We start from the raw sequence: 14204 nt of genomic DNA on the forward strand, positions 1-14204 counted from the left end.
TGCCTTAAACTTTAGAGAATCCCATAAACTGTAACAATAACTCCACATTTGAAAAACCTCCAAAGAAGAAATTAAATATTGTCCGAAATGCTCAGCTTGCTTTCCTATGCACTTTAGCTGAAGGATTAATAATATCTATTTCTCAGATAAAAACATAAATCACTACCTTCTTTAATTTTACCTTTCTTGTTAGTATTTTTTTTGCTTAGAAGTTAATAAAGGGGGCTGGAAAGATGGCTCAGGAGTTAAGAGCACTGGTTGCTTTTGCAGCAGACCCAGGTTCAGTTCCCAGTACTGACATGGTGGCTAACAACTGTCCCTAACTCCAATTACAGGAGATCTGATGTCTTCTTCTGACCTCTGCAGGCATTGTACACACAGGTGCACTTACATACAGGTAGACAATGCACTCATGCACATAAAATAAAAATAATAAAATAGAAGTTAATAAAGTAGCCTTATGTTTAAAATCCCATCTTTATGTCTATAATCTCAGAATTTGAGAGCCTGAAGCAGAATGATTATGAGTCAGTCTAGGCTGGGCTACATAGTGAATTCCTGGTCAGCCTGGCTTACAGATTCTTTCTCAAAAAAAAAAAAAAAAAAAGATTCCGTTCACTCAATATTGCAGATGTTAAAAAAGAAGCAGTGAAGAAATAATAGAAATAATAACTAAAAATCATTTTAAACAAATTACCATAAAGGTTGTGATAGGCTGAACACTGTCCCACACTCAAAGATGTCCATGTCCTAATCTTCAGAATCTGTGACTGTTATATAGCAAAAGAGATAAGCCGATCATCATTAATGATGCTGAGAGTCGGTGGTTGTTATGGATCTTCTGTGTGAGTCCTAAATATGACTTCAAGGATCCTTGTGAGGCAGAGGAAAGAAGGTCAAAGGAGGATGAAGGCAATGAAGTAGGAGCAGAATGTGACATGTGGTGTGGAACCAGGAGCTAAAAGATAAGGGTACACTGGGAAAAGGCAAGACAGATTCTCCTAGAAGGCCTAACTACCACTGGCAGGTGTTTTCCCTTCCCTCCCCTCCCCTCCCCTCTCTTCCCTTCCCTTCCATTCCCTTCTTCCCTTCCCTTCCCTTCCCTTCTTCCCATCCTTTCTTTTCCTTTCCTTTTCTTTTCCTGTCTTTTCTTTTCTTCAGAGATTTCAAACCTGCAAACCTGACATCAGATGTCTCACCTCCAGAACTGTATGAGAATAAGTTTTATCTTTCTGAACAAGTTTTTTTTTCCCTAGCACTGTATGGCAATTCCCACTGCTACATGTCATCCACAATATTTTCCCCATTATACTGTTATGATTGCTAATCTGGTATAGGTAGTATTATCATCACAATTTTAATTTGCGTTTGTCCAATCAATAATGTTATTGAAGACCTCTCCATGTATCAACTAGTCATTTGGATTCACTGTCATTGTGAAGTGCCTTCTTAAATTTTTCATCTCACTTTTAATTGATTCAATTTGTCTTTTTTTTATTAATTTTGAATAGTTCTTAAATAACCAACCCATTGTCAGTTGTATATTAGAAAAACCTCTTCTGCTAGTGAAAAAATTCAAGGAATATTTTTAAAATTGTATTATTAACTATTTGAATATCTTTTAGGATTGATGTATAAAAATCACAGTCACTGTCCCCATCACATGAACGATAGCATTAACTAGAAAAATTCAAACAAGTTTGCAAGTTCTCTATTCTTTTTTTCACGGGGAAGTAGTTTGCTTCTTTAATTGTTACTATTTTTACTTATTTGAATTACATACAAGATATTTTTTTCAAACAAGTTCCTGATATAGTCAAAAATTTAGGGTAATTCATGATTAATTATTCTACCTCTCATTATGAGGTAAGATTTCTAGCATTGCATGAAATTTTAAAGAATATAGTGTATAAAACTAATTTTCACAAAATTTATAAACCTAATCTTTGAAACTTTTAAAGTCTAGTTTCTCAAAAAATAGAGCACAGTCTGCATTGGAACAGCCCACTTATTTTCCCACTATACAGGGCCATATCCGTTTCTAGGAATGTAGAATTTTTGTTTTCTGATGAAATGTACAGTTACACATGTCCTGGTTTTAATCTCAGGTCCACCAGTTTGGATGATTTTGAGCACTATCTTCTATTAACCAGGTTTGGTGCGATTATAAAAAGGAGTATCACTGTCTTCACTTCAGATGTTTGCTACAAGATTAAATTATATAATTCCTTTGTATTTAGCACATCCATGGAATATAATCATTTATCACAAAACTTATACCATTGTTAAATTGGATTCCCATAAGGACTTCAGAATTCAGCTTCTTAAAACACCTTCTGATGTCCACTTTTCTCATTGGGGAAATTTCTCAAAAAGATTTTAGCATGATATAGTGACTTCTCTAATAATATAATATATATTAGAACTTTTGAAAACGCTTAAGTATATATTAAAATCACTTTCGCCTCTCTAACATTCCAAGGGATGGTTTTATCCAACTGAGAAACTTTTAAAACAGTACTGGAATATAGACAGAGAAGGCACATGCAACAGTGCATACTATTACTGGCACTGAAGTAAATAACAGAAACTCTTACAAGCAAACTCCAGTTTTGGAATCTTGCCAAGGTGTGCATAGAACGATAGCTTGGATCCATTAAGACAGAACATGTGACTGAACAGAGTTCAGTGTCTGTTAGAATTTGATAAATGTTGATTAATCTAGTCATCCATGAATAAGAATTAAACTATGATCTTAAAAGCAAAACTAGAAAATAGCAAAATAGAGCATAGATTATTGGGGTGAAATCTCAATCACTGATCTCGACTTTTCATTTAGAATGAGCTGTATCTTTTAAGAAATAAGAAAATGCTTAAGATTAATTTTATAAATGGAACAAAGAAGATATGAAATTGTGGTGGCAATCTATTTCAGCAAAACAGAAAAAAATGCATTAAACAGGAAAAATAAACCAAAATAATGTTATAATAAGATTATATAATATGTTTTCTTATAAACATATTTCTTGAAAATGTTTTGAAATGAAAGTATAATTAAATTAAAAGTGAGATATTTAGCACAGGCTACTGTGCACTTAATAAGTGTAGCATATTGAACTATTATTTCTTTTTTTTTTTTAATCTCCAAGGATCCTTTATCCCACACTGATTTCCTACCCTCTGAACATGAGCGGAATGAATGCTCCACTAGGCCACAAGGTGACTTTCTCTTACAGAGGAGAAAAGGGCTTTTATGTCGCCACCCCCTGCCCATCAGAAATCATTCTGGCAAAGAAAAAATACAGAAATCAATTAAGTCATTTAAATATGAAAAACCCATAGGAAATTGTGTAGGGAGACAAAAAGAACTGGAGTTTCTTGGGAAGAGTCTCCCTTGGCCCCCTGCCCATTAATGGGCTAAGGTCTGGGATAAGAGGCTCACACAGTGAGTTTGCAGTGACACAACTCCTTGTAGAAATACTATTTCTTAATTCATTACTTTGCATAAAGTTTGGTCTTCTTTCTGCTAATAATATCTAAAATATTGCTTTCTGTTTGAATGAAAACTGGCTTGATGCTTCCCTCCAGAGGCTGACATGCAATTGGAATAAAATCCATGAACCCTTACTATACCAGAGCAAGAGCGCTTCAAAAAAGTATTACAACTGCCCAGTTGAGGTTCCTAGCTCAGTCTGGATGTTCCAAATGCCATCTTGACAAGAGGTGATGTCAAGTATAGGATAAAGGGAGTGAAGAACTTGCTAAGAAAAGAGATTTCAGGAAATGAAACAGTAAAAACAAGATTTTAAAGAGGAAAAATCAAGATAGTAAATGAAAAAAAAATTTGCTATGTGATTTCAACATAAATTAAAAGAATATGGAAAAGAGGAGATTGAAAAGGGAGGCAGGGTCTGGGCAGGAATACTCGGTAGATCAATGTAAAAGAGCTGGGACTTCGATTCATGATGATAAGGAAAATGGAAAGATTTCGGGGAGGGGGCACTTAAGTGCTAGTGCCAAATTTATGCAGTGTAGAAGATCACTATGAGTAATGTGTGGAGAATGGATTTGAGGAAAACAAGACAAGAGACAGAGATATTAGTCAGAAGATTGTAGATTCTTCAGTTAGAGGCATGAACTGTATCACTAGGGTAGGGGTAGTAGAATTTGTGAAGAGGATGGGTATTGAGAAAAATAGTATAATTTTACTAATTCTTTGAGAATTTTTTTTCTATAATCTCCTTTAATAGCAGGGTCCTAAGGAACATAGACTTCCCACTAGATACCACCTTAGAAGAGTTCCAGTACCTCCAATAGCACCACCCACCATCTGTCTTTAAGATATATCAGTTGGAGGAACATTCATCCAAACCATAGCATCTGGTGCCTGCCTCATTCTCTGATCTTTACCTTCCTTTAAAAAAAAAATAAATTACTGAGAATTTTATGCATGCATATAAGGTGTTTTGATCAAATCCATGCCCACTCCCCCCCCCAATGACTCCCATATCTCCCCATCACTTTTTTTTCTGATAACTTCATGTACTCTTTCTTCTTCTTTGAATAATTAATTTTTTGGGCCTTTTGGCTACTCTGACATTACCCCCCTCTGAAGAAGTAACCCTTAAATCTTTTTAGGATTAGATATGGGCAGTCAGTGCTTCTAGCCACTGAGCCGTCTCTGCAGCCTGTTCCAGTAATTCTTAATAGTCTAATGTAATCTTCAGGTCAGAAGTTTGAGAGCTACTAGTCTACTGATAACACACATCAACTTTTTTTAAATAAATAATTTGTTGAGAATGTCATACATGCATATAAGGTATTTGGATCAAATCCATGCCCACTCCCTCCCCTCCAGCTCCTCCCATATCTCCCCATCACTGTTTTTCTGATAACGTCATGTACTCTTTCTTATTTAGAGAGATTTCAATGATAATGTTTTTATAGGGCTTTTGGCTACTCTAACATTCCCTCCTCTGAAGAGGTAACCCTAAAATCTTTTAAGGATTAGATAAAAGCTGCAAAATATTTTCAACATTTTTGGCCTTTGGAATGGAGTATGCTGCTAAGAGGCCCAAAGCCATTGTGAGTTTTAGCCAAGAAATGGGCTACTTTTCTTTGGGGTCCTTTAACCCTAACTGCGAATGTATGTTGTTAAGTGGCCCAAAGACATTTTGACTTCTAGCCAAGAAACTGGCTACTTTTCTTTGGAGTCTTTTTTACCCTAACTGCTCTGGCTTCTTCCATGCATACAATGTAGAGAGGGTGGGTTTTTTCAAAGTTGGACAGTAGCAACATAAAACCCAATGTGTGATAAACCTATGTATATTACATGTCTAAATGTAGGGAACTTTTGATAGACATAAACATCTGCAAAAGGAGTATTCTGCAATTATCCTGTGAAAACTGAATTTTCTATTTTGACTGACTTCAATGGTAAAACTATAAAATATTTTAGATGTTGACAATAATTTTTGTCCTAAGGAAATAAATGTAGCAGGAGTGGGAATGGAAACTGAGGCCATCTAACGAGGATCTTTCATTCATTCTGCCTTTCAGATGACAAATCATTCTATTACCTTGCCTCTTTTAAAGTTACAAACATCAAATACACAGAAAATTATGGAATGAGATCATCACGAGAGTTTATAGAAAGAAGTCATCAGGTTGAGAGAATGGTGAGTTCAGAAGGAAGTTTTTATTTATAACGTGCTCAAAATTAACAAAATTGGCCATTCAAATCTACATTATCTCACTGAGGATTTAAATCACATTTCCTTAATTATTAATGAGGTCCTCCCATGGTTAGCTACTGCATATGTTTCACTTTGCATAATCATTGTAAATTATTTTTGTCTCTTCCTTTTTCATTTTTATCTTTTAAAAATTTATTGGAGAAATTTGTATGAACTTTATGCTATTTATATTTGTTGAAAACACCTTTTTCCACTTGTGACTTGCCATTTTATTATTTTTATATTATATCTGGAGGAACAGATCTTAATTTAAATATTAAAAAATCATTCTTTTCTCATCAGTGACTTTTATGCTTGCATGAGAAATGCTCTAGTTCTGATATAATTGTTTTAAAATTTCTGTTGTTGCCTTTTGCATTTAAGACATGATTATATAGAACATGATTTCATGTATGTTTGATTTAGGGAATTGATTTTATTTTCTCCTGATATAAAAACCAATCTTCTGAGCACTGTTGATTACATATCTAGCCTTTGTAGCTGGTCTGCTAGGCTATCTCCAACACAAATCAAATTCATTTCTTCTGATGTTTAGCTGTTTTTTCATGGATCAGTATCATCCACAGCACCGTGTGATTCAGTAGTGAGTGTTGGTGTCTGTTATATTAATTTGTTAGGGCTGCCATAGGAAATTACTACAAAACAAGGTATATTAAATCAATAGAAAATTTTTTTTATTATTTAGTATTTTTGAGGGAAAAGTGAGCAATCCCAGTGAAGGCTATAGCAGAGAGTTCGTCCTTACCTAATTTAGTTTCTGACCACGCCAGGCATTTCTAGATTAGTTGCAGCATAAAATGGATCCTCTGATCTCTGCCTCCATCTTCACATGCTTCACATGACCTTCTTCTTTATGACTCCATAGTTTTTCACTCTGATAGAGTCCTTTGTTACTGCATTCAATGTCCTCCTAGACAATCTAGGATGATCTCGCTTTAAAGGATCTATAACTTAAGTACATCTGCAAAGATTCTTACCGTAAGGTCTTACAGATTCCTAGATTTAGATATGTATTTTTCAAGAGTCCACTATTCAATCCAGTATAGCTAGATGATAATCTTTCTTCAGGTTTACCTTGGTTATTCTTGGTTTATGCTTTTCTATGTCAAACACATACATATATGCACAGGCACACATATGTATACACACACACACGTATGCATGCACACACAAACCTTCATATTGGGAAAGTGATTTAACTTGCTTCAAATATAGAGGCCTGTATATAAAAGATTGACACATTTAGGACTTCTTTGATGTATTTCAACAAGACTTTAAATTGTTTTGTTTAAAGATCTTACTAAATTTTTTTTATTAAATTTAATCCTAGTTAGTATTTTTAGCATTGTTGACTTTTGTCTTTATTTTGTCTACATATGTTCTTTATATGATTTTCTTCATTTGCAATTCATTAATTTCTGTCTTGGTTTTATTTTTCTCCTCCCATCTACTCTTTTTAGATATTGTTTGTTCTTGGATGTCCAAAGTCTTCAGTTGCATCATTAAGTTAATAGAATATGTCTCTAATTTTCTGATATACACACTCAGTGCTGTATACTTTCCTCTTATGGCAGTCTTCATTGTATTCCACAGATATTTCATTTTCATCCAATTCCAGGTTTTTAAATTTTCTTCTTGATTTGTCCCTTGATCCAACTTTTACTGAGTAATGTGTTCTTTAGTTTCTATGAATTTGTATATTTTTTCCCATTTCTATTTTTGTTGATATCTAGTTTTATGCCTTTGTGGCCAGGCAGAACATAGGATGTTATTTCAACTTTCCTAAATTTGTGGAGACTTAGTGCTTTTTGTGCCTCCTCTATCTTGGTAAGTACCTCTTTCCTTAGATTTGGGGAATTTTCTTCGATGATGTTGTTTAAAGTATTTTCTAAGCCTTTGACCTGTGTTTCTTCTTCCTCTATACCCATGACTCAGAGGTCTGGTCTTGTTATAGTGTCCCAGGGATCCTGCACGTTCCATTCCTGGGTTGTTTTAAATTTGACATTTTTTGTCATCTATTTTGTCAGCTTTGTCTTTGAAATCTGATAGTCTCTGTTCCATTTCACCAATTCTTTTTGATTCTTTCCTCTGAGATTTTTGTTTGATTTCCAAAATTTTTCATTCCAAGTCTCATTCTAGTTTGACTTTTCTTCACAGATTCCTTCTCTTTATTGAATTCTAATTTCATGTCTTGAAATTTTTTTAGATATTTCATTCAATTGTTTGTTTTCAGTTCAGTCTTATTCACATTAATTCTTTTAGTTCTTTAAGCACATTTGTAATTGCTATTTTGAAATCATTGTTTTGCGCACCAGCTAGGTTGCCATTCTCACCCCATAGTGATAGGGGTGCTGATTTCTGCAGGAGACATATTGTCTTTATTCATGTTGTTTGTGCTTTGAGGATGAGATCTAGACACCTGGAGTTGTGGCAGTGGCCGTGTTTTTGGAATGAGTAGGTGATCCTGTCTTTGTTGAACGTTTGCATCTTTGTTTGCTGTTTCTCAGGTTGTGTCTCAACTGAGCGATGCTTAGTGTTCAGTCTTGGTACTACTTTGTGTTGATGTGTGTGGATGGGATGTAAGATGTAGTCTCAGTTCAGTTAGGGATAGGTGCAACTTTTGAATCTGACATTCCAGGCCAGGCTCCATGTGGTCTTGGAGCAGCAGGATGGACTGGGTAGTTGCTAGGAGAGCAGGTTGACAGACAGGTCTGTGTTGATTTTTAGTTGGAAGGACGGGAACAATTCCAATTTAGTGGTAACAAATAAAACATGCTAATATAACTCTTGATTATGTCTGTCTGGGGTGATGTAATGGCTTCTCTTGAATTGACCAAGGTGGGTCATTGAGAAGGCTGTGTCGCCTTAGCTAGGCCTGAGTGGGTGGTGTGGCGGAAGTAGTGGGGACAGGGTTCTCATAGGTCTGAGGGAACTCTGAGGTGTAAGAGCTACAGGAAGCTGCAGGACCTGTGTAGCCTGGGCACCAAGACGGTACACAGGGAAGGCTGAGATTGGTGAACTCACAGGCATGTGAGAACTCCTAGGAGTGTCAGAACTCACAGATATGACAGGTACATAGAGATGCATAACCACAGCAGGCAGCAGAAGGCTGGGGATGGGGAACTCAGAGGTCTGGGGGAACTAAGAAGATGGCAGAACTCACTAGATGTGGCACAAATAAGAGTCTGTGTGACATGAGTAGGCCAGAGAGCTAAGGTCCGTTTTCTTACTAATTTTTAATGCTGTACTGCACAGAAAAGTAACTGACTTTGGTAATCTTTTGTGAGCCTTACTTTTTTTTTAATACTTGGCATTTTCAACTCTTCTCTCAAGTTTCTAGAGCAGATGGATTCCTTCATTCCTTTTCATTCACATGAAAAATAGTGCTGACAAATATTTCTGAATAAGGATCAGACACTTGGCAAGATCTGGAGACTTTTTTATTGTCACTCTTGGAAGAGGGGGAGGGGTATTTATAGCATTGGGCATCTAGAAGCCAGAGGTGCTGCTGGGCACCCTACAGTTCACAAGACAGGCTTCCTTCTGGCACAAAACAGTTACTTGTCCCAAAGAGTCTATGACATTGCAAGTGAGAGTTTTTGGTCAGATCGATGGTTCTCTGCTATACAGCAGTTATTTTTTTAATTGTTTGGGTTCAAGACATGAGTTTGAGTCACTCAGCTATTAAATTTTTTCTCTTTTTTTGTCACTGTTTTCAGCTTAAGCCTATTTTACACATAACACAATTTTTAAAGACCTCTAAAAGAGAGAATTCTGTCATTTTGAGACCAAATCCCTTCATTTTTATGTAGTCTAAATTTACCTATTCAAAATTTCATTCTCTAATAGATGGGCCTACACCTGTGTGCATCTTGTGCAGCATTATTATGCCAATATTGCAATTATGTAAACAAAGAAGCCTGGCTCTTAAATTTAGTTTTCAAGTGTGGACCTGAACTCTGAGGACACATTCCCTCAGATATCTCTGGGAAGTCTTTTTCTCCCAGAATTGTGCTGACAGGATTGTATTGCTGGAACTGCCTCCCTGGAACTGTATCCTCGTCAGGCTCCACCCATGATTTTATTCTAAATGGTTTCTCCAGCTTCATTGGGAAAGTACTAGTCTGGCTCTACCTCGATCATAACAGATCATCCTGCCCTTTCATCCCTAGTTCTAGAATATCTCATTCACTCAAGGTCAGTTGCCCTTCCCAATCTTCACTGTGTACAATGAAGACGGGGGTGGGGGTGGGGGATGGGGGGCTTAACATCTTTCAGCTCTTTGATATGTTAATTCTCAAGCACACACGGTTTATTCATTATCTTTTTGGGTGGAGTACCAAATTGAGGCTCCCAGAAAACAAGATCAGGAGCCCATGTCACAAGACACAAGAGCACATAGTTTTGCTGTATTAACTAAGTCATTAGCCCAGACTGTGTGGATTTTATAAAATTTATCCCTATAATCCAGGAAGCATTAATTAGTCTCAGCAGGTTATATAAATTAAAGAGAAGGATATTAAGTTGGGAGGGGGTTGTGGATCTGTGCAGAAGTTGGGGGGGGGGTGATATGAAATTGCCAAAGAATAAAAAATCCTATTTGTTACGAATCAGTCCTTCCATAATCTCATCTCTGTGTCCTTGAATATTCCATTTGCTTTTCTTTTCCTAGTTTCTCATTATATTTCAACTTTCTCAAAGGACAACAAATACAATTAAGGTGTTTATGCAGTGAAGATTTCTAGTTGATTACAGTATCTTTATCATGAGGATAGTTGGGCTTTTTTGTGTTTTAACACCAAAAACTATTGAGCCTTTCAGAAATGTAGAAAATATCTCATAGTCTTTCAGTTATAATGATTTTCTTTTTCTCCTTTGCTTTTCCTTTGTGAAACTGCTACATTTTTTATGTTTTAAAATATTCTTAACATTTCATAAGCATTTGAGATAAAAGTGAAGAAGCATAGTCAATACTCATTCATCCATCCAAATGTACACTTGATAGAATTATCAATTAATTTGTCCATATAAGTGTTTAACGAGTGATTTGGAGAATTCTGTGTTCTAGGATCTTGTCAAATACTGAATATTACAAAAAGTGTATTATACTCAGTTAATGCCAAGGGATATGGTAGATAAAGCAGTGAGTACATACTAAATGATTTGTGAGCATTTAAATCATCACCTTATGTCATAGTCATTCAGTAAAAATGTCAATCACAGTCATTGTTTAACATCTCTCTCTGCCCCAGCACCTTCTTGAAATCCCAGAGCCACTCACATGGCAAGGTTTGCCATCAAACTTTTCTGTTTGGCAACTTAATGTGTTGCAACTTAATGCTCTCCTGTTTTGAGCAGAGACCAAATATGACTAGAATAGGATTTAAAACAAAATAATAATTGTTTTTGTGTTCAGTGTTGCTGATTTAATTATGTTAAATTGAGGTTGGTGGCTCTATATTTATCTAAATCAGTGTACCATAAGAGCTTCCACTGAAACAATTTTGGGTTTTTAAAACCATATTATAAAGCAACAATAAGGTTTTAGCAAAAAAGGGACTATGTTAAAGTTCCTCTCCATCATTTTCTTGCTATTTTAAGAAAAATAGCACTTGAAATACCAAACTGCCTTGAGACACAAAATATTACATCTTTAAAACCATTTTTCCATTGATGTACATGAAATCTCTTTCTTACTCTGAGCAAAACCTCATCTCAAAATTAGGAAAGATTGATAAGAGAACTTCCAGTGAACAGAAACAGTGAAATAGATGCATAGCACAGCATTCTTTAGTACCAAAGAATTTATTACTGTATAGATTCCCCAAAAGCAGAATCTTTGATTGAAGGTTCTTCATTAAATGATATTTTTAACTAAGAATTTTCAGGAAAATTTATCAAGGAAGTGGAGACAGCCGGAAAGAACAAAGGACGAAGCTAAACAAAGGTGTGGTTTCAAAAACCCAGCCTCAACTTGATTTCTCTGGGAGATTCAGGGATTAGGTTACATCACAGACAGGGTTCTGTTGCAAACATAAGGAGGCTAGGTGATTTGTCATACATCAAAAAGTGATGCCCAGCAAAGGTGGAGCATTGCCTGGCAAGGTGAGGTTCTCAGGTCAGGCGAGGACGAGGTTCTGGGGAAGTGCAACTGTGACCTTTTATCAGTCAGAGACTACAGAGACTGGGGCTGAGTGCACCTACCCACTACATACAATTTAAGTCAGAAATAAATTTATAATTTTATCGTTATATAAACAAGTACATTTATATGATGAAATTTTTCATCACAATTCACCATCATGGAGGTGAATCTATCTTCTTAAGAAATTTCTAAAGAAAGAGACATTTTTATTTGCTTATAAGCAACTATACATAAAAAGTCTCCACCAGTCAAGGTCTCCAGGTCATCCAAGGGATGGCCTGACTTTGCTTCTCTTTCTTCTGTTGATCTGTAGTTTTCTCCTTCACTAACATAGTAGCACACATTCATGGTAAATAACAGAAGTTAAATGAATGAGTCAAATTGAAAACACAAATGAATAAAAAGACTAGTGGGGAAAACAAAAGACTCCTCTGGCTTCAGTTATGGTTGACTTAAAGGGGATCAAATATGGTCCTTAGGCTTCTGCCCTTTATTTTTCTGTACATGGCAGATACAGCTAATACTTATGTAATATTTGCATTTTCCTTAGTAACTAACAGAAGTTGCAGAACAATTTTCAATAATTGTCCTTAAATGAATGTTTGAAGAAACAATTGCATTTGTTTGGTCAGATTTAGAACATCTGTTTGTCCCTACATTAAAGACTGGCCAAGGTGAGGAAACTGTGCCAATCTTGTGAAGGATGGAGAAGGGGACAAGTTTAGCTCTATTTGAATCATTTGACTAGAATGCACACTCATATATTCAGTAGTCTACCTTCCATTTCTACTTTCATCTCTTGCAGGCATCTCAAAGTAACCATATTTAAATACCCTTGAAAATTGACCCCTCTCCTCTCACCCCTACTTTTCAGTAACAACACTGTCCACCCAGGTGCTGGAACACCTACATTTCCATTATCCTCATGTCTATTCTGCTCATAAGCTGTATACCTACCGCTAAGGCATTATCTCCTTGCTAGACTAGCTGGAAGAACCTCTTGCATAGGAAACTCAGCCATCACTGCTTCTACTCAGGATCCCTCTAATCGCTATAAAGAACTCAGAATGGTCTTTTGAAAATGAAGCTTGCTATTCTTCTTTATGATTTCATAATGGCTTCTAATTGTACTTGTAATAAAATCCACACTTTTCACCAGTCTCCAAATGTCTCCATGCTCTGGCTCTTACCACCTCTGTGGTCTCCTTGCTCACTGCATTCTGTCATATTGGCTTTTCTTTTAGATTTTTGTACATCCCAATCCTTCTACTTAGAAGATTAACCTATCATCTTGCTGACTCCTCCTAGTTCAAATATCACTTAAATATTACCTACCTGGAGAACCCTTCTCTCCTACAGTTCCCTACATATTATCTGATATTTCTTTACTAATAACAATTGATAATGTATTTTGTTCATTACTATCTAGATCTCTTTTATTTTATATCTAAATCCTCAAATCTTGCATGTTTTTTGTTCAATACTCTTTATCCAGTATCTGTCACAGTGCCTCAAACACAAGAGATTCCTGATTGCGTGGAATACATGATGAGTGTCAGAAAGGGAAGAAGACAGGATAATAAGAGTCACAAGGGAGAACAAAAGCCAGTACTTTTTCCTTTACACTGCTGGTTAAGATTAATCATAACTCGAGATAGTCAATCTTGATGAATATGCTATTACACATCTACCTTGTGCAATGTTATAAATGTTCAGTAAGTTATATGTTATAAATGATCAGTAAGTCCCTTCTTTCAAGGAATTTATAATCTCACTTATTAATGGAAGCCTATGTGTGGAAAAGAATACAATTTGAAAACTTAGTAATAAAACAGGAGAGAACTGCCATAAATGTGGTCTGTAACTGCCAACTGTGGGATTTGATGATTAGTACTTTCAGAGATCAGAGGAAGCATTGTCTCCACACCCCCTGCTTCTCCACACAATCCCAGTCAGCAGGAAGCATTCCTGGAAGAATTTGTTATGTCAGTATGTATGTCCTCCACTGATATATAGCCCCCACATAACAGAAATTTTTATGAATGGAACTCAAAGACAACCCCCCAGCTGGTATCCAATAGCAGCTCAACTTTCTTGAAAAATTTAGCCTGGATGCAGTTCCCAGACAGAGGAAAGGTGAAAACTCAAAACTTGCCCCAAACAATAATAACCAGGCAGCTACAGGCCTATTAGTTAGAACTTATGCACTGTTACAAACATACTTTGATTTTTTTAAAAATATTTTGTTGGGTCTGGAGAGATGGCTCAGCTGTTAAGAACACTGACTGTTCTTGCAGAAGACC

The 14204-nt window shown here is 36.0% G+C and overlaps 1 protein-coding gene across 1 annotated transcript in view; it reads left to right on the forward strand.

The window, feature by feature from the left end:
* Positions 1 to 14204, forward strand: part of Tmprss11f (transmembrane serine protease 11F) — a 74700-nt gene that overhangs the window by 40300 nt on the left and 20196 nt on the right. Inside the window, exon 3 of the mRNA XM_008853820.1 lies at positions 5560 to 5678. Coding sequence (XP_008852042.1) covers positions 5560 to 5678 — 119 coding nt within the window. The remainder of the gene's footprint in view (positions 1 to 5559; positions 5679 to 14204) is intronic.

This window comes from Nannospalax galili, unplaced genomic scaffold (genome assembly GCF_000622305.1).
Source record: "Nannospalax galili isolate Female #2095 unplaced genomic scaffold, S.galili_v1.0 scaffold547, whole genome shotgun sequence".
Taxonomy (NCBI): domain Eukaryota; kingdom Metazoa; phylum Chordata; class Mammalia; order Rodentia; family Spalacidae; genus Nannospalax; species Nannospalax galili.